At 43.1% G+C, this 18,670-nt stretch overlaps 3 protein-coding genes and 1 pseudogene across 3 annotated transcripts; 1 reads left to right on the top strand and 3 right to left on the bottom strand.

Moving 5' to 3' along the window:
* Nucleotides 1-536: 536 nt before the first annotated feature.
* Nucleotides 537-2,988, bottom strand: LOC135641033 (3-ketoacyl-CoA synthase 10-like). The gene is made up of 3 exons (XM_065156018.1): nucleotides 2,501-2,988; nucleotides 1,747-2,372; nucleotides 537-1,336 (listed from the first exon to the last, which is right to left on the bottom strand). The coding sequence occupies exons 1-3, from the start codon at nucleotides 2,909-2,911 to the stop codon at nucleotides 775-777; spliced, it is 1,599 nt and encodes a 532-aa protein (XP_065012090.1). The 5' UTR covers nucleotides 2,912-2,988; the 3' UTR covers nucleotides 537-774.
* Nucleotides 2,989-10,790: 7,802 nt separating this feature from the next.
* Nucleotides 10,791-11,597, bottom strand: LOC135583124 (ethylene-responsive transcription factor ERF018-like). The gene has a single exon (XM_065154929.1). It carries the CDS (start codon nucleotides 11,562-11,564, stop codon nucleotides 10,836-10,838), a length of 729 nt encoding a protein of 242 aa, XP_065011001.1. The 5' UTR covers nucleotides 11,565-11,597; the 3' UTR covers nucleotides 10,791-10,835.
* A 5,583-nt stretch (nucleotides 11,598-17,180) lies between these two features.
* On the top strand, nucleotides 17,181-18,515 carry LOC135641201 (uncharacterized). Its single transcript, XM_065156395.1, has 2 exons — nucleotides 17,181-18,184; nucleotides 18,274-18,515. Exons 1-2 carry the CDS (start codon nucleotides 17,487-17,489, stop codon nucleotides 18,431-18,433), a joined length of 858 nt encoding a protein of 285 aa, XP_065012467.1. The 5' UTR covers nucleotides 17,181-17,486; the 3' UTR covers nucleotides 18,434-18,515.
* Nucleotides 18,399-18,610, bottom strand: LOC135641881 (U2 spliceosomal RNA; annotated as a pseudogene).
* Nucleotides 18,611-18,670: the final 60 nt, after the last annotated feature.

Below are 18,670 nucleotides of genomic sequence, written 5' to 3'. Positions count from 1 at the left end.
TTGAACACCAACCCGAAGGTTCCAACCTGCAAAGGAAGGAAAGCAACTCGCTCCTACCACTGCACATCCATACGGCTGCAAGGCCGCCATTACTCCCCGGACAATTTCACACCTGAAATCTTAAATTAAATTAAGCACAAAAGAACCGTCAAATCTGAAAAATTTTCGGCATTCATGGACAAATTGAGCAGTAGCACGACGAAATCCAAGATCTGCACTGATCTCGACGCAAAATAAAATGAATGACTAAAAGAATCGAAGAACCGACGGCAGGGAGAGGGAAGAACATCGAGAGGGCAGCGACAGAAGATGAAACCCCAGCGCGAGAAGAGGGGAACCAATCCCGGTCGGATGACCAAGAAGGTTGTGATGTCTCTTGGAATCATATAATAAACCAGTTCCTTTGCCTTGAGACGGAGCAACACTTGAGGCGAAGGGGTTCGGCTTAGCACCTTCCGATGCGAGATTAAAATGCACCGCAGGATACAAAAGATGCGGATTAACGGGTTTATGCTCGATGAAGGAAGCGAGAGAAATAAGCAACAGTATATACTAACTATATGGCAAGCAATATAGTTAACAGTATACACTAACTTCATCAATACATAGACGATTTCGAGCGAACGATCGGCACATCCAAACTGTAAACGACACCATCAATTGAAACAGCAGGATAGCTTCAAGCTGAGTCTTAATCACCATAAACGCAGCAAATAAAAGCAAACACATGGCATGCATTCGCCAAGGCCTCCGACGCGGCCGGGTTCCAAAACCCTAGCGGCCGACCGGATATCGGTCGACGCAGTCGAGCCAAGGGTTGCGGTTCGGCCTCCGCACTCGCCGCATCGCCTTCCACACCGCGCTGTTGCACTTGAAGCCCGACCCGAACGCGATCTGCCACACCCGGTCGCCGCCGCGCACTCGGCCCTTGGCTTCCAGGTAGGCGAGCTCGTACCAGATGCTGCTGCTGGAGGTGTTGCCGAAGCGGTGGAGGGCGGCGCGGGACGCCTCCATGTGGCGGTCCTCGAGCTCCAGGTTATTCTGGAGCGCGTCCAGCACCGCCTTGCTCGCGGCGTGGATGCAGAAGTGCTCGAATGCGAGCTTGTAGTCGGGAATGTAAGGTTTGGTGGCGGCGGCGTTGGCGGAGTCGGCGGGCTTGGAGAAGAGGTGGCGGTGGAGAAGGGTGGCGAAGAAGAGGAGCTGCTCGGAGAAAGGGAGGACGAGGGGACCGAGGGTGGTGATGTTGGCCTTGAGTGCGTGCCCTCCTACCTCCATGAGGTCACGACTGATGGAGAGGCCCTTGATTCTTTGGTCGTCCTCCTCCTGATACACACACCTGAGGAAGAGATCGCAGCCCCAGTAGCTTATCAGTACATCAGAAACAGGAGGTAGCGTGCTAACCTGGTCCGGCGACGCCACAAAACCAGCTGTCGCTTTGGAGAGAAGAAGATCTAATTGTGCTCGTTGACGTATCACCAACCATCGGTGCTATGATTTCTTTGTGTGCAATGTGTGTGCAAGCAATGAACGTTATCCGACCACTTGCTCTGTTGTCATTTAATTTCGGCTCAGCTGTGACCTTAAATGCTATTAGAATTAGGTGAACTTAGTAAATGTAGCTCAGCTGCTAAGAACTGACTCTCAGCTAACCTCTTTGATCCTCCTGGTTAGATTAGATCTCAAATTGCACCATCAATGCTATCTACCATCAACGTGAAGGAGGCTACAGCAAAGGTAGATGGATACCTGAAGCTCCGGTCGTCGGCGCCCTTGTGGGTCCTCACGATATGCTCGAGGCGGTATTTGGCCCGGCGGAAGTCTCGCCTGCGGTTCGAGAGCAGCACGGCGGAGCACCCCATGCGGAAGAAGCAGTTGGGTATGAGCATCGACCGGTTGCGGCCGGTGTACCAGGTGAAGGACACCGCCTCGGTGCTCACCACGACGGCGTAGCTGCTGGGGTTGGCCTGCAGCATGTCGCGGGCGAGGTCGAGCGCGATGATGCCGGCGCTGCACCCCATGCCGCCGAGGTTGTAGCTCAGTATGTTGCCCCGCATCTTGTAGTGGTTCACGATCATGGCGGAGAGGGAGGGCGTGGGGTTGAAGAGGCTGCAGTTGACGACGAGGACCCCGACGTCCTTGGGCCGGACGCGGCACTTCTCGAAGAGCTCATCCAGGGCGCTGAACATGGCCATGGAGGCCTCGGCGCGGCCTTCCTTCATGGTGGCGCAGTTGCCCGTGGAGAATACGGACTTGGGCACGTAGGTCTCGTCGCCGATGCCGGAGGACTTCAAGATCCGGGATTGGAATGACAAGCTTTCCTCGTCGAATTTGCCGGACTTCCTGGCCATCTCTATGAACTCCGCGTTGGACGCCTGAGAAAAGCAGAGCACGTATTGGTGCAGTCCGGTGTACTGGCTAAACTCTTGAGTCTGGTACAGAATCTAAGATCTGTGGAAGTGCTGACAACCATGGAGGCGAGCTTGCAGGAGTGTGCCATTACCTTCAGATCATCGGAGGGTCGGTAGCAGGCGAAGTCGACGAGGTAGATGGGCCTGGGCTTAGACATGAAGTAGACGGCAATGGTGAACGCGAGGACGCTGAAGAAGGCAAGTACAGTGGCGAGATCGTAGCTCGTCTCCTCCCACATCTTCCTCCACAGCTCCTCCCTGCTCAGACTTCCCACCTCGGCACTGAACACCACCACCAGCACCGGTATCGTGGCCAAGTACACCGCATGGCTGATGAGGTAGTGGTAGCCCAGCTTCACGTACTTGAGGTTCACCGACTGCAGAAAGTCCGGCAGCCTCCTCCGCACCCTGACTGAGAAGGTCGGCGATCCCGCATCGGGACCAGAGGCCTCGATTCCCCTGTTCACGATCTCCGTCGACAGAAGCGTGTGCTCGCCTGACATCCTCTCTCTCTCTCTCTCTCTCTCTCTCTCTCTCTCTCCTCTTCTCCACTCCTTCTCTCGAGAAGAGGCTGTGGGTTGTGTGGTCGAGGAGGGGAAGGCTTTGTATAAAGAGGGAGGTGGGTGAGTGAGAGTTAATGTTCGCACCAACCCGAAGAGTGTGTGGTTGGATAAACATCAATTTCCATTGAATGGAGGTGCAGCTGTTTCCAATCAAAATGATTTTTCTACATTTGAGGTGTGCATAGCTTTCTCTTTGATACCTCCCCTTCGCTACTAGAGGCCATGCAGACTCCATCAACCAACTAAAAGACAACTTTAGCACGAACTCATTGACTCGTTATGTATCAAAACTATAGGAATTTAGTTGACTAAAGATAGCTTTAAATCTCAGTTAAAATGGGAGGAAATGACTTAGAAAGACCTTAGATTTCCATACTTGAAAACTCCACCACATGGCCTCCCATCCCAAAGTTTCTGTCATGATATGGGTAAGAAAGATTATGGCAGTCCTTTTCCTCGCACAAGTCATCGTCTAACAGAGTTTGGAATGGAAGAAGAAGAAGAAGAATACTTATCCTCCTCTCTTTAATCATCAACAACATCCTCTGTGCACTGTTGGCGCTGCCACTCGGAGGCTTCCCTTTCCTCGCATGCTGCATGTCTTGACGAAAAGAAAGCAACAGATGCAAGCTAGGAGATGGACTCCCGATCCATGCATCAGACCACACCCCCTTAAAGGACAGTTTAACAGCAAAGCGATGGAATCCACTGATGCCAAGACGAGAGACAAACTCTCGAGGAGAATAATTCCCCTCAGTAAATGCAGGAGGAGTTTAGTGGCATGCAGCGGGTTCATCGAGCTCCGTCAACCACTGTTTATGAATGGGCAACAGCCAGAGATGAAACCGATATGTCTGCGACATGCACTCGGGCATGGTTGCCGTGTTTGTTGGTGGTTGAAAGATTAATCCAAACAATAAATGTGACACCGACATGGCCTGCTAATTAGGAGAAGTGCAAGTTGTAACAAAGCTAAGCCTCACGAAATAGAGCGAGAGCCACACGCGTCCTTAGTTCTACAGACGAGGAAAAACCATTTGGCTTCGTATGGTTTGGCAGAAACTTTAGTGGGAACCGCTGCAGCTTCCTTCCCATCGTCTCTGTTACTGCCCGAGAAGATGATCCCATGACGTGAGATCCTACTTTCCCTGTGACCGCACAGCGATTGCATGTATGTGAAAGCTGTTGAAAAAAAAAACACGGAATATTTTTTTTCTTCGGTATCAAAATGGTTTCTTATTAAAATACCAACTTGATATTCAAATAAAAATATTAACCAACATAGTATAAACAATAGAGTAAATAATCAATCATACAGTGAGACCAAATCTTTTTAACGTGGAAAACCCTATGGGAAAAATCACGGAACCGTAGTCTACCTCAAACTTCTACTATCAACGGTCTTCTATAAAATAACTAGAGGATCACAATAACACCAAGATTATAAATCTTGGCTCAAGAATAGCAAATCTTCATCAGATGGATTTCCTCGTAAGAGAATTCTAGGTCTCACAAAGTAGGTATAATATGAAAGTACCTCAGAGAGGATAAAATATAGATCAACACCATTAGGATTGTAGAGTTTGCTGCAAGGATTCTCCACATAAAATTTGGGCAAAAACTGATAATGTTTAGCCATCGATCGTCAAACAGAAAACTCAAAAATCTAATCTTTTCTCTCCTCTTTCCTCTCTTTTGTATGCGCCGCCGCTAGCTGCACGCTCACCTTTTGCCTTTCTCTCTCTCTTTTTAATTTCTTTGATTTGGGCTCAAACGATCCAATTTGTCCAAGCCCACATATGGGCTGAACCCAACAATTCTCCCTCTCTAGCTCATATGGTGGGCTGTACCAAGCCCGCTCTTCGCCTACATCTCTTTAGGCAAAGACTTTGTCAACATATCTGATCCATTCTCATTAATATGTACTTTTTCCAACTATAATTCTTTCATCTCAAGCACATCACGAATCCAGTGATATCTCACATAAATATGCTTGGATCTAAAATGGTATGCTGAATTCTTGGAGAGGTGAATGCCACTCTGACTGTCACAGTAAATAGTATATCCTTCCTATTTCAAGCTCAATTCCTGTAGAAACTTTTTCATCCATAAAGCTTCCTTGTAGGCTTCAGTAATTGCTATGTATTCTGCTTTTGTGGTTGATAGAGCAACACACTTCTATAACTTAGACTGCCAAGAGACTACTCCTCCTGCAAATATCATCAAGAATCACGAAGTGGACTTCCTAGAATCAGTATCACCTGTCATGTCTGCATCTGTGTAACCTTCTAACACAGGTTCATCATTGTCAAAACATAAACACAACATGGAAGTACCTCTTAGATATCTTAATATTCATTTCATTGCTACCCAATGTTCCTTTCCAAGATTTGAGAGAAATCGACTGACAACTCCAACTGTATGAGCTATATCTGGCCTAGTACAAACCATAGCATACATCAAACTGCCTACTGCAGATGAGTAAGGCACTATAGACATTTCTTCTTTTTCTTTCTCACTTGTAGGACATTGTTTCGAACTAAGCTTGAAATGACCTGCAAGTAGAGAACAAACTGCTTTGGTTTTACTCATGTTCAATATTTTAAGAACCTTTTCAATGTAAGTCTCCTGAAATAGCCAAATCTTCTTTTTCTTCCTATCACGAAGAATCTTCATGCCAAATATTTGTTTCACCGATCCCAAGTCTTTCATGACAAAAGACTTATTTAGCTCTCTTTTAAGCTTTCCAATTTTTCCAACATCATGGCCAACAATCAGCATATCATCAACATATAGCAGTAAAATAATAAAATCATCATCTGAAAATTTCTTCATAAACACACAATGATCAGATGTGGTTTTATCATACCCTTGGTTTATCATAAAGGAATCAAACTTCTTATACCACTGTCTATGTGCCTGTTTGAGTCCATATAAGCTTTTCCTAAGCTTACACACTATATTTTCTTTTCCCTTGACTTTGAAACCTTCTGGTTGCTCCATGTAAATTTCTTCTTCTAAGTCACCATGAAGAAATGATGTTTTTATATCAAGTTGCTCAACTTCTAAATTCAAGCGGGCAGCTAAACCAAGAACAACTCGGATATAGGACATTTTCACAATTAGAAAAAATATTTCTTCAAAGTTAATACCTTTCCTCTGACTGAATCCTTTCACAACTAATAGTGCCTTGTATTTTTGTTGTGAGCTATTGTTTTCGGTCTTCAATTTATAAACCCACTTATTCTTGAGAGCTTTCTTCTCTTTAGGCAATTTTACTAAGTCATAGGTGTGATTCTCAAGCAAGGATCTCATCCCTTCTTGCATGGCTTTAACCCACTCATTCTTATGCTCATGTAGAATAGCTTCTTGGTAAGTTTCTGGCTCTCCCCCGTCAGTAAGCATAATATACTCATGTGGAGGATATCTGGTAGATGGTTGTCGCTCTCTAGTGGATCTTCTCAATGAAATCTCAACTGGTGGTGGAGGTGCCTATTCAGTTGGTTCAGCATCATCAACTGTAAGTGTATCATCACTGGTATTCTCACCATAATCTTCTTGTTCATCTCCCCCATGACCATCATGATCTATAGGTGAAGGAACTGGACCCAAACTCCAAGGAATATAAACAGAGGTTTCTGGCTTCTCAATATTATCATCATCATCAAACAATTGGTCTTCAAGAAACACAATATCTTTGCTTCTAATAATCTTCTTGTTCACTGGATCCCATAATCTGTACCCAAACTCTTCATGACCATATCCTAAGAAGATACATGCTTTTGTTTTACTATCAAGCTTTGACCTCTCATCTTTGGGAATATGAACAAATACTTTACACCCAAAGACTCTTAAGTGATTAAAAGATATATCTTTTCCTCTCCATACTCTCTATGAAACATCACCTTTCAGAGGAATTGATGGAGAAAGATTTATCAGATCAACTGTAGTTCTTATAGCCTCCCCCCAAAATGACTTTGGTAACTTGGCATGGGAAAGCATACACCTAATCCTTTCTTCAATGGTTCTGTTCATCCTTTCTGCCACACCGTTCTGTTGAGGAGTTTTAGGAACTGTTTTATCAAGCCTGATACCATGGAACTTGCAATAATTCTCAAAAGGACCCTTGTACTCGCCACCATTATCTGATCGAATACACTTTAGTTTTCTGTCAGTTTCTCTTTCAACACTGACATGAAACTTCTTGAAAACATCGAGTACCTGGTCTTTAGATTTCAAGGCAAAAGCCCACACTTTTCTAGAATAGTCATCAATAAAAGTAACAAAATAAAAAGCACCTCCAAGAGTTCTAGTTTGCATAGTATAGACATCAGTATGAACTAAATCAATAACATTTGATCTTCTAGATGATGGATATGTCTGAAATGAAACTCTATGTGTTTTTCCGGTTAAGCAATGATCATAAGATTTAAGAGATGTACCTTACAGCTCTGGTAAGAACTGCTTTCTAGCAAGAGTTTGAAATCCCTTCTCGCTGATATGTCCAAGCCTCTTATGCCAAAGATCTATACTTTCACCTTTTCGAATTGCATTAATCTCTCCTTTGTGTAGCTTAGCTTCCATGACATAAAAAGAGTTAAGTTTTTTTTCTCTTTTCACAATTAGAGAACCTTTAGTGAGTTTTCATTTACTTTCACCAAAATAATGTTCAAAGCCCTCATCATCAAGTCTACTTGCAGATATCAAGTTAAAACGAATATTTGGAACATGCCTTACATCTTTGAGTATCAATTTGCTCCCAATACTAGTCTCCAAGCAAATATCTCCAATACCCACAATTTTAGATGTACCACTGTTTCCCATTCTGACATTACCAAAATCACTAGCAGTGTAAGATCTAAAGAAATCACCATGAGAAGTAACATAAAATGAAGCACCAGAGTCAATTACCCAATTACTGTCTTGAGCTACAAGACTAACACAACCTTCATCACAGACAATAGTGATATTACCTTGAACTGTATTGGTCTCTTTCTCATTTTTCTTCATTTTATTTTATTCTCGCTTCCAAAACCTACACTCTTTCTTCATGTGACCTAGCCTGTTACAGTGAAAACATTTAATATCTCTTTTAGACTTATATCTTCCTCTATATTCATGTGGGTTTCTGCTATGATTTCTTCCACGTCTTTCTTGTTTTTCAGTAACAAATGCACAAGAAGAAGATTCATCATGTTCTTTCCTTCTGACATCTTCATTTAGCAAACTGTCTTTAACCATATCTATAGTTAGAGTTCCCTTTGGCGTGGAGTTGCAAATAGTCATCACATACGTTTCCCAACTTTCTAGTAAAGAGCTGAGAAGTAGTAATCCTTGCATCTCATCATCTATATTCATTTTCATAGCAACAAACTTGTTTACAAGACTCTGAAATAGGCTTATGTGCTTAACAATGTTACCATCATCTTTATACTTCAAATTTACAAGCCTTCTGAGGAGAGAAATTCTATTTCCCACTATCTTTTTCGTAAAGAGATTTTTTAACATTTGTCAAACAATATCAGCTCTGGTTTCATCTGAAATATGCTCATGTAAGTTTATATTCATCCATCTTCTAATATAGGCAATAGCTTTTCTATGTTGAACTTCTCATTCTTCATTGTTCATAGTAGAAGGTTTATCTTTAACCTTGATAGACTTATACAAATCTTTGCAATAAAGCAAATCTTCCATCAAACGCTTCCAAGTTGAATAATTTGATGAGTTCAATTTAATCATACCATTTGATTGCTCCATTTCAATCACACAAGAAAAAGCTAGTACCAAACAACTTGTTGCTCTGATACTTGTTGAGAAAAAAAATATGTTAAAGCGGAATATTCTTTTCCCTCTTTATGTAACAAAATGAGTTCCTTATCAAAATACCAACTTGATATTCAAATAAAAATATCAACCAGCATAGCATAAACAATAAAACAAATAATCAATCACACAATGAGACCAAATCTTTTTAACGTGAAAAACTCAATGTGAGAAAAACCACGGGACCGTAGTCCACCTTAAACTTTCACTATCAATAGTAATAATTACAGGTTTACAATCGGTCTTCTCTAGAATAACTAGAGGATCATAATAACATCAATTTCATAAATCTTGGCTCAATAATAGCAAATCTTCGTAAAATAGATTTCCTCGTAAAGAATTCTATATCTCACAAAATATGTATAGCAGGAAAGTACCTCAAAGAGGGTAAAATATAGATCAACACCGTTAGAATGATAGAGTTTACTATAAAAATTCTACATATAAAATTTGGATCAAAACTGATAAAGTTTAGCCATCGATCTATCGTCAAACAAAAAACTCAAAAATCTCATCTTTCTCTCTCCTCTTTCCTCTTTCTGTGCAGTCGCACGCTGACGCTCACCTTTTGCCCTTTCTCTCTCTTTTTTAAATTTCTTTGAGTTGGACTCAAACTACCCAATTTGTCCCCACGTATGGGCTGGATTCAATTAGAGTGGTCATATACATCATATATTTATATGCTTCCAAGGGTATATATAATCATTAAAATGGGATTAGCAATAGCAAGCTTCAATTAATTAGACCCATCGTGACACATCGTGTCACCGGATTTGCCTAATTGAATTGAGAGGGTGATGTGTACGTTTGATATGCATGTGAAACTTGTCTAACCATATCCCACATTTACCTACTTCGTTGATTCAATTGGGTCAAAGTCAACATTTTGATTTTGATTTTGTCGTACAAAAAAAAAATAACGGCGGAGATCAAAAGAAAAAATGGGGACGCATGATTTGGTGATCAGTTCGAGTCATCAGATGATGTGTGACGCCTCGTCGGCAAAGCAAAACATACATTGGCACACAGAAACAAGCAGCCAATACATTGCGTCTACCTGCAATGAACCCATAAACAATGGATTTAGTGGAGTCAACGACAGAAGTTGGAATGAGCCGAAGAGGAGAAACATGATGGTTAGTGTTCCTGCAATCGTATATACGTATGTATACACAGACATTAAAAGAAGACCTGACTAAGCTGAGGCAAAAATAACGTTGGCGACTGGAGGAATGAAACACAATCAAGTTGGAGCTTTGAAGAATATAAAACCAACCGATGACACTAAAACATGCGGTAAAATATGTTGGATGGATCATTCCGTCACTTCATTTAAAAGGTTTAACATAAAAAAAGAATTTTATATGGACCACAAGTCATTGTTTTGACTCATCTTCAAGTATTTAGTCTACGGGTCTACTCGCGCAATCATCGGTTAGTATCGTCCAGTATACAACTAGATTCACCATCGTAGCTGTCTTTAGGGTCAAAACAGCAGTCACGCTCCAACATGAATTCAACCTTAATAGGAGGACTAAGAGTTGCGTATGTATATATACATCTCTCTTTGTGGTTTAGTAAAGTGTAAAGCACTACTTTACATAAATAATCATTATGATGAACCCGATGAAAAATAATAAAAGATAAGAATAATTATTAAAAAAATTTTATTGAAGTAACTTTAGCTTTAATACATTCACATGCCTCTCTCCTATTTATATAGATTAGGAGAGAGAATTTTTCTCAACAGAATAGAGAGATTTCTTAGAGAAATCTTATCTAACCGTGTAATTTACAAGAAGGAATAACATGAATTATGTTGCTTCAAATTGAAGATCATTTTCTTCTTATTATGGATCTTGATCAGGTGGAGAAGAATGATAACGAATTAATGACACAAGATCTAAAAAACAGAGAAAAGAACATTATATATATATATATATATATATATATATATATATATATATATATATATATATATATATATATGTGGCAGCAAAAACCTCTCTGAGTGGTGTGGAGCTCCAATCCAATGTGGCATTCAGAAGTTCCAAAGCGGAAACCATGCATCGCCATCATCGTCGTCGTCCCAGGACCAGGCTCCGCTAACCATTGTGGAGGAGTAGAGGGCCGGCAACGTCTCCGTCGCTGGCTCCTCAAACGTCCCCGGCCCCGAGGTACCCTCTCCTGGATCCACCAGCTTCGCACCTTCCTCCTGCTGCGCTCTCCGCTTCGCCCCCTCCTCCGCGTGCCCAACCGCCGCCTGCCGTATCTCGTACCGGCTCAGCCTGTCCGCGGACGGTATGTTGGGCGGATGGTCCGGGAAGTTGAGTGCCTCCCCGGGGCCGCGCAGGCAGTACACGGCCGCATCGTATGCCATCGCTGCCATCTCGGGCGACGGGAACGAGCCGAGCCACAGCCTTTCCCGGCTGTTGGGGTACCTCGCCTCCGCCACCCATTTGCCCCACTTCCTCAGCCGTACCCCCTTGTACCTCGGCGCCACCTCCTTGCTACTCTCCTGCTTTTCCATCCTCAGCCGGAACACACGATGCCTCCCCTCCCGGAGTCGTGCGTTGGCAAGATAGCAGTAGGAAGGAGTGCGCGAGTACTTGTAGGAGAGCAGAGGCGTTGAATTCGGCGGCAGGGGAAAGAGGTCCACGGTCGTGTGGATGAGCCGTCCTTGTTGCCATGCGGGGGGATCCGAAACTACTGGACGGTGTGGCATGAGAAAGGTCATGGGGGCTCTGTACGTGCGTGGAGGAGATGACATTGCACTACTGTTCCGGATAGCAACTACGATGCCTTCCTGATGCTATTGAGGCTGCTTTTGGACACAGGATGGGAGGCGGCGGTAGTAGTTTCCTCGATGCCTCTGCTGGTCTGCGACATGGAACAAGAAGCCAATTTTACGTCACCGAAGCCGAAAACCTAACGCGTCATGTAGAAAAAAAGATTGGTTTCACACTTGTTTCCTCTATATATCTGCTCTTGATCTATTGATTTGTTGGTTGATTGATTGATGGGAGCCGCAAAAAAATAAGATCATATAGCTTATTTCAACAACAAAAAAAAAGAACCCCCCAATTTTGTCTGTAATTTCCAAATTCCCATTTTGATTCCCGCATGGAGGAACTAACTACGTGATTTGCCATCACGAGACAGAGCATTGCCGCATGCATGCGGTGAGTAAGCAGCGAGCAAACCCAAGAGTCTTCGTTGTCTCCAAATCCAACACGTTTCGTTGGCTTCGACCGCTACTGGTCTGATGAATGAACGTGGAATGGCACTTTGGCTTTGATGTCAGAAATGAGTTCCAATTTCGGCCCATCGAACCCACGTTTCTCTTTTGCCGGTCAATTGAAATACCGGTCCAAAAGGTGCCCGAAGCCCCCCCAACTATATTAATTAAGATATAGTTGACTGACAGCTTTCTATTATATTAAATCATTCAAATTTCTTTTCATGCCACATTACGGTCAATTTCGCATTTTTTATATTACAGTAACGCCCTTCGCGGCCAATTGAAAATAGGGTATTTATGTCATTTGGCTGATTTATCCGTTTTGGCGAAAGGAAAACCCTAATTTCGTGCAGAAAACCCCTTCAGCTATTTCCCGATTGAGCTTTCGTCCATGCCCGACGCAAGGATCGAAATCGGGCATCAGAATGATTATTTATTCGACGAAAGAGTTCGATTCCTGGCTCTCTCGCTCGCTCTCTGTCTTTTTTTTTCCTAAGATCCCCATTCGGAGTAACGAGCAGTCGGACTAGATTGGGATGAATCGAACGTTTTCTGGAGGAGTGACCGACGATTGCAGAGATGCGTAGGGCGTTGGTGAGAAGCAGGGCGGTGGCAAACAGTGCTGGTAATTCTCTTCCCGATGATGCAAATCTTGAATTTTCGTAGATCGTGATGTGTTTCTCAGACTCAACATTGATTATAGCCGCAAAACGTTTGATGTGTTGGTTTCGGGAACCCTGAGAGGAACTGGGGCGCGTGTGATTCTATTAGTTTCGCATATGTTTCTTCTGGGATTCCCAAGTCTTCGGTGCTTAAACAAACGAGTTGATGTTAGATTGGTGCCTAAACAAACGAGTTTGTTTTGTACATATTGCGGCTTGCATTATTGGTACTATTTGATTTGATCGGTCACTCAGGAGTCGAAAAAACAGTTTACGGATAAATTAATGGCCTAATCTTTGTCTGAAATCAACTTGTTCTTTTGTTGAAGTCAATGATATCACCTGTCATTGACTTGTTCAACGCGGCCCATGTCGATGCACCGCACATATCAGATATGTGAGATATGTTTGTCACACGTGCTTTCCTTTTTCAGGGATGATTTCATCCATCTAAATAGCATTTTTTTCCTTTTGGAAATTTATTTGTTTGCAAGTATTTTGTCCGTATTTGCTTTCTGTATTAATTTCTTGTGTGATTAGTGTCCAGAGACCACATCAACATTTGGGCCTCAAATCATCAGTTTGGGGCTGTTCTAATGTTTCAGCCGCTGGGGTAATGAATCTTAACAAAGCTAAAACAATTTCTACTAGTGCATATCTTTTACCTGCTACGTCACAGCAAGTATGATAAATGTTATCATATTGCAAATCTTAGTTCGAATCGGCACCTTTCAGTGTCTCACTGCACCATTCTTTTGATATTGTCTTTTTTTCATTCTTTGGATCCGTGAAAAGCGTTTTTTACAGATTATAATGTCTTTTCACTTTACTGGAATCTTTCTAGAATATGGGCTAGTTGAATAGCTACATTTGAAGCGTATGAGGAGGTACACACCGTTAAATTCTGGTAGCCTTAAGTTGATATTTGTCTTAGAATACAACATAAATACTTTAGTAGTCGGATTGGTGAGGCACTGATGTTTGCCAATCAATGCATGCCTGGAAATAGTGAAAGCCCACAAGTCATATTATTTGGTCTACCAGTACACATCAGACAAGACAATGAAGTTTGTTTTTGTATAAAGGATGTCCTGAGAACCCAACAGATCATTCTAAAAAGGTAGGTCAGACTGAACCATCGTGTTTTAACTCAAGATTCCCACCTTGGCTTTAGATGTACATGTCATTTAATATGAGTTGGATGGACCAACACCAAGTTGCTCAAGATGCATTTGAGTCTCTTTGTGCTTTCCTCTCTCATCTCTAAGCTACTTCATGGATTATATAATGAGCTAATTTGTCCTCTTATCTTAAGCCTATGTATATCTGCAAAAAGTTTTTAGCTCAAGGCAAACAACCGATTCAGCAAGGGTGTCATCGACCCCCCATAATCTGACTTGAATTTGGTCGCATATTCTACAGTTTGAAACTTAAAACAGATACATCCAGTTGGTTCGGATCCATACCAAAGCCTAATAGTTGTGACCCACCTGGCAATGAAAACAATGGAATTTTCCATGCTTTTTTGAAATTAATGCAGTAGCTATCCTAGTGATGCAATTAGATATAAAGGAAATTAAAATGAAATAACATATACACATACACATACACGTACACATACACATACACATACACATACACATACACATAATACATAATACATAATACATATACATATACATATATATATACATACCCTGCGTGCTTGTCATTGACATCACAAGCACTTATCACATTCAACGATTGATTCTGAATGGTAATCTTAATATAGGACTACAATAACTACAGAAGAAATATAGTATGAATATTTAAAGAAAATAAAAAGAGGATCAGTCACCAACCACTCCAATTGACATAGAATGTAATTGCTGATATTACTGCATAAGATGTGCCAAATTGATACAAATTGTGGTATACTTCCTGATTAGTACCTACATTTCAAACACTCCTTAAGCCTTAAAACACTAACCAAAGTTATCAATGTAGATACTTCCACTAGCTGGTACTGATACTTTTCATTTTCCTTTCTTGTCATTTTGAGTCATCGGATGCTTAAAAAACCAGTCATTGTTGTTATTTATTTGTGATCTTTGGCATAATTAATTTCAAGCCTCATTCTTTGTTTATATAGTAACTCCTTTGGCTATGGAGGAGATTTAAACAATGATATGCATCAAAACTAGCCGACATGCCAATCAAAATTCTGTATCCTATTTGTAGTATTCAAAGGCATGCCTGTGACCTGTGATGCTATGCTGTAAGCATCAAAGTATTCCACAATCTCTGGTCTTGGTTTATTCTGCTCATCTTAATGTCTGAATTCAGAAAGTAGTAAACTTCTTTAGTTGGTGCATGCATCTTATTTGCTTAATTCTTCTTTCTTATGTCCAGCACTAATTTGTATAGAGTTCATCGGTCAACTTGGTCTTCTCCTGCAACTAAGCTCTGGTCTCAGTTTATTCTGTTCATCTTAATGTTTGAATTCAGGAGAGTTGCGAACTTCTTCTTTAATTGGTGCATGCAGCTTAGTTGCTTGACTTTTCTTTCTTATTTATGTCCTGCATTAATTAGCATAGAGTTCGTTGTTCCACTTGGTCTTATCCTGCAATTCTGTTGCCTTCTTTTTTCGTTATTTTTCATTTCTTTCTCCACTCCAATCACCATGGAGCTTGAAGAGTTGCAATGTATTATGTGCAAGTTGGTCCACATGAATTTAGCTTCCTCATAATTAAACATTTGGGCTTCGTGAACACATCTAAGTAAAGAAGCAGATCCAAACTTATATTGTTTGTCATATTTAACAACTAAGATTCTGCGTACCAATCATGGTATCAGACTGCAAAGAATACCCAAAAGTAGATCGAATAACCTACTAGTTTGAGAATCATAACAAAATAAAAAGATTACCAACCACCCGTTAGAGTGATGAAGAATGCTCTTGCTGTTGTTACTGCATAAGATATGCCAAATGGATTAAAGTTTTGGTTTAACTTCTGTTTAGTATCTACCCTGCAACATTCCTTGAAACCTTAATCAAGTTATTATCCTTGATACTTCCACTGGCTGGTATGAAATTTTCATTTTCTTTTATTGCCATTTTGAGCTGTCAGATGCTTAAAACAAGTATTCGGTATTACTAATCCTTTCTGATCATTTAGTGTAATTATAAACAATATCAATGTGGCTTTGAGAGGGTCTCTGAACTCGTATATGCCTATCAAAATCTGCATTTGCTGTGATCAAGGTATGCCTCTAATGTTACTAATTCTTTCTGATATTTTAGTGTGATCATGAACAATATCAACAACCATCAGGGACCGAGCCAAGACATGCCACAGCAATGTGGCTTGGAGATGGTCTGAAAACTTCCATGCGCCTATCAAAGTCTATTTGCAGTGTTCGAAGTATGCCTCTGATGTTGTGCTGCAAGCATTAAAGTCCACTCCATAACCTCTGGTTTGAGTTCAGGAAAGCTGTAAACTGCTTTAATAGGTTCATGCATCTTAGGCGATCGACTCACTTTCTTGTGTCCACTTGATCTTATAGTGCAGTTTTGTCGCCTTCTTTTCTGCTGTTCTTCTAGTTTCTATTTCTTTCTCCATTCCACTCACCGGAAGAATTGCAAAACCATGTGCAAGTGGCCCATAGGAATTCAGCTCCATAATTAAGCATGTATGCTGCATGAACACATGTAAGCAAAAGAAACAAGCCCCACCAGAACTTGATCCCATTAGTTGTGGCTCTACATAAATGACGAAGGAGATCATTAAATTACAGTGGGGTTTCACTTCCATGAATATTTCTTGATGGATTTAGTCACAATGTGCTGCTTGTATAAACCAGACGAGAACAACAAAGTTAGCAAGAAATATATCATCAAACGATTCGCAATATAATTGATGACATTGCGTTTCTTTCTGGAAACAACCCCTCATTCAATCTGCACTCCTTTTTATTTACCTCCAAATTGATTCTCAGCTGGTGTGTGTGTGTGTGTGTGTGTTCATGATTCAAAAGGTGGAAATAAATAATACCATTCAGGAAATCAAAATTCGAATGATTTGATCGTCCGAGCATCAGTTAAATCACTACCGTACCTTTAGAAGCCAATTCGATGGCATGGCATGACCGACATGGGACATTATTTCTTCCCGGTCGTATATGGGCTCGCCTGATTGAGCCACGGCAGGATTCAGGATTTTCGCCGATTGATCGAGAATCCTGGACCCTGGTCCATGTCAATGATAAAGTGGTCCACCACCCTTGTCCGCTGTCGCTGGGCTCAGGTGGTTCCCTATCGGCGGTGCCCGCTGAGGACCGCGACCACACATCGTTTAGGGGGAGCCACGTCGTGGCCCATGCGATCGCAGGCAGTTGGTGGGTGTGGGTGGGGGGCCCGCCAAGGTTTCGACGTCCTATCGAGGCGTTCCGTGTGCTGTCCTCTGGGCCAACACCCTCGTCGCGTGGCTGGTGAGAAGGAGAACCGCCCGAGCGTGTGAGGCTGCATGTGAGTGCGACACAACCAGAGGGTTCTGATTCCTTCCTCGCCCTTTTGTTTGGTTGTGTGCTCCCGGGACTGTGGGACCCATCGCCCAGCACCAAAGGGTTGGTGGCGTTGATTGCTTCGACCACCCACTCCACTCCACTCGACTCTACTCGACTACACTCGAGCGCGTTGACGTCATGGAAAAGGGTATTTTCGTCATCCGACCATATCGTTTCACCCATCACGTCGATCCTCCCCGACGCGTGTCGCTCGCTGTGCTTCATCGCTGTCGCGGTCGACATCATGGGAGGTGGATTCCCGCCACGACCCGACGTCTCCTGCGAGCCATCCATCCATCAGCTAAATCGCCCACCTTTTCTTCTTCTCAGGCCATGGTTTTGTGCAGCCAAATCATCGCCCAATAATTCAGCTATTTTACATTCCTGTGGGAAATCACTAAACAATCGACAAACGACAAAAGCACGAAAAAGGATCGAAGCAGACGCAGCGTGGGTGGCTTGGAGAGGAGGTCTTCTAAAGCATCGCAGAGCGGACGCCATTTTCCTCCACGTCTCCCAGCTGACACAGGCCGGGATGGTGCACCAGCCCCGTCCGACCGTCCCAAAGCTGCCGGACCCGATCCGTCTCTGTGATCGGATGTGGCTCATCGGCGGCGCAGCCGAGCGCAACCCGCAGTCTCCCAGGGGGTGGAGGAATCGCGACCCCGACGGCGTCGGGCTTGGCATCGCGGTGGCGCTCGAGAAGGCCGGCGGGGACAGCCCCAGGTGGCTCCGCATGACGGCCCCCATTGCGATCCGTTCTCCGAGAGCGAGCGGTCCTCAAGTGGCCGGGCCGGGGTGCAGCGGCGAATTGCACCGGAAGCGACCAGCTTCTTGCCGCTTGCCGCCACCGGCCGCAGAACATTTTGGGGTCGCCGACTTCCTCAGCAGTTGCTTCCTGTGCAGGAAGAATCTACATGGGAAAGATATCTTCATGTACAGGTAGGTCAGACGCCAATCTATTCCTTCTCCTACCTAACCTCCTCTATCAATTACAACATGTACCGATGGAGGTGCAACTTCTGCCGCAGAGAGAAGGCATTCTGCAGCTCGGAGTGCCGATACCGGCAGATCACGAGCGACGAGTACCAGGAGAAACGCGGCGCTGGAGCCCCGAAGCCGTCGGAGGAGATCGCCACCTCCCCCTACTCCGGCGATCAATTCTTCTTTACGTGCATCGTGGTGTCATAAACACGAGAATGTCGACATGTAGAGAAAGCTTTCTGATGAGTTTAATGCGTAGATACTGAGTATAGAAACTACTGTTCACGAAGATTGTGACGTCTCAGCACATAACGATCCTGCACAGATAAACTGGTAAGAACAGATACTACACTTGATCTCAGCCAAAAAGGCCGAAATAAGTACGAGTTACTGGGACGCACTGAGACCCATTTTATAGCGTCTTCGAACCCGGCTATTTGGACA

The sequence above is a fragment of the Musa acuminata genome, chromosome BXJ3-6, assembly GCF_036884655.1.
Source record: "Musa acuminata AAA Group cultivar baxijiao chromosome BXJ3-6, Cavendish_Baxijiao_AAA, whole genome shotgun sequence".
Taxonomy (NCBI): Eukaryota; Viridiplantae; Streptophyta; class Magnoliopsida; order Zingiberales; family Musaceae; genus Musa; species Musa acuminata.
This window is presented reverse-complemented; position numbering and strand designations above follow the sequence as displayed.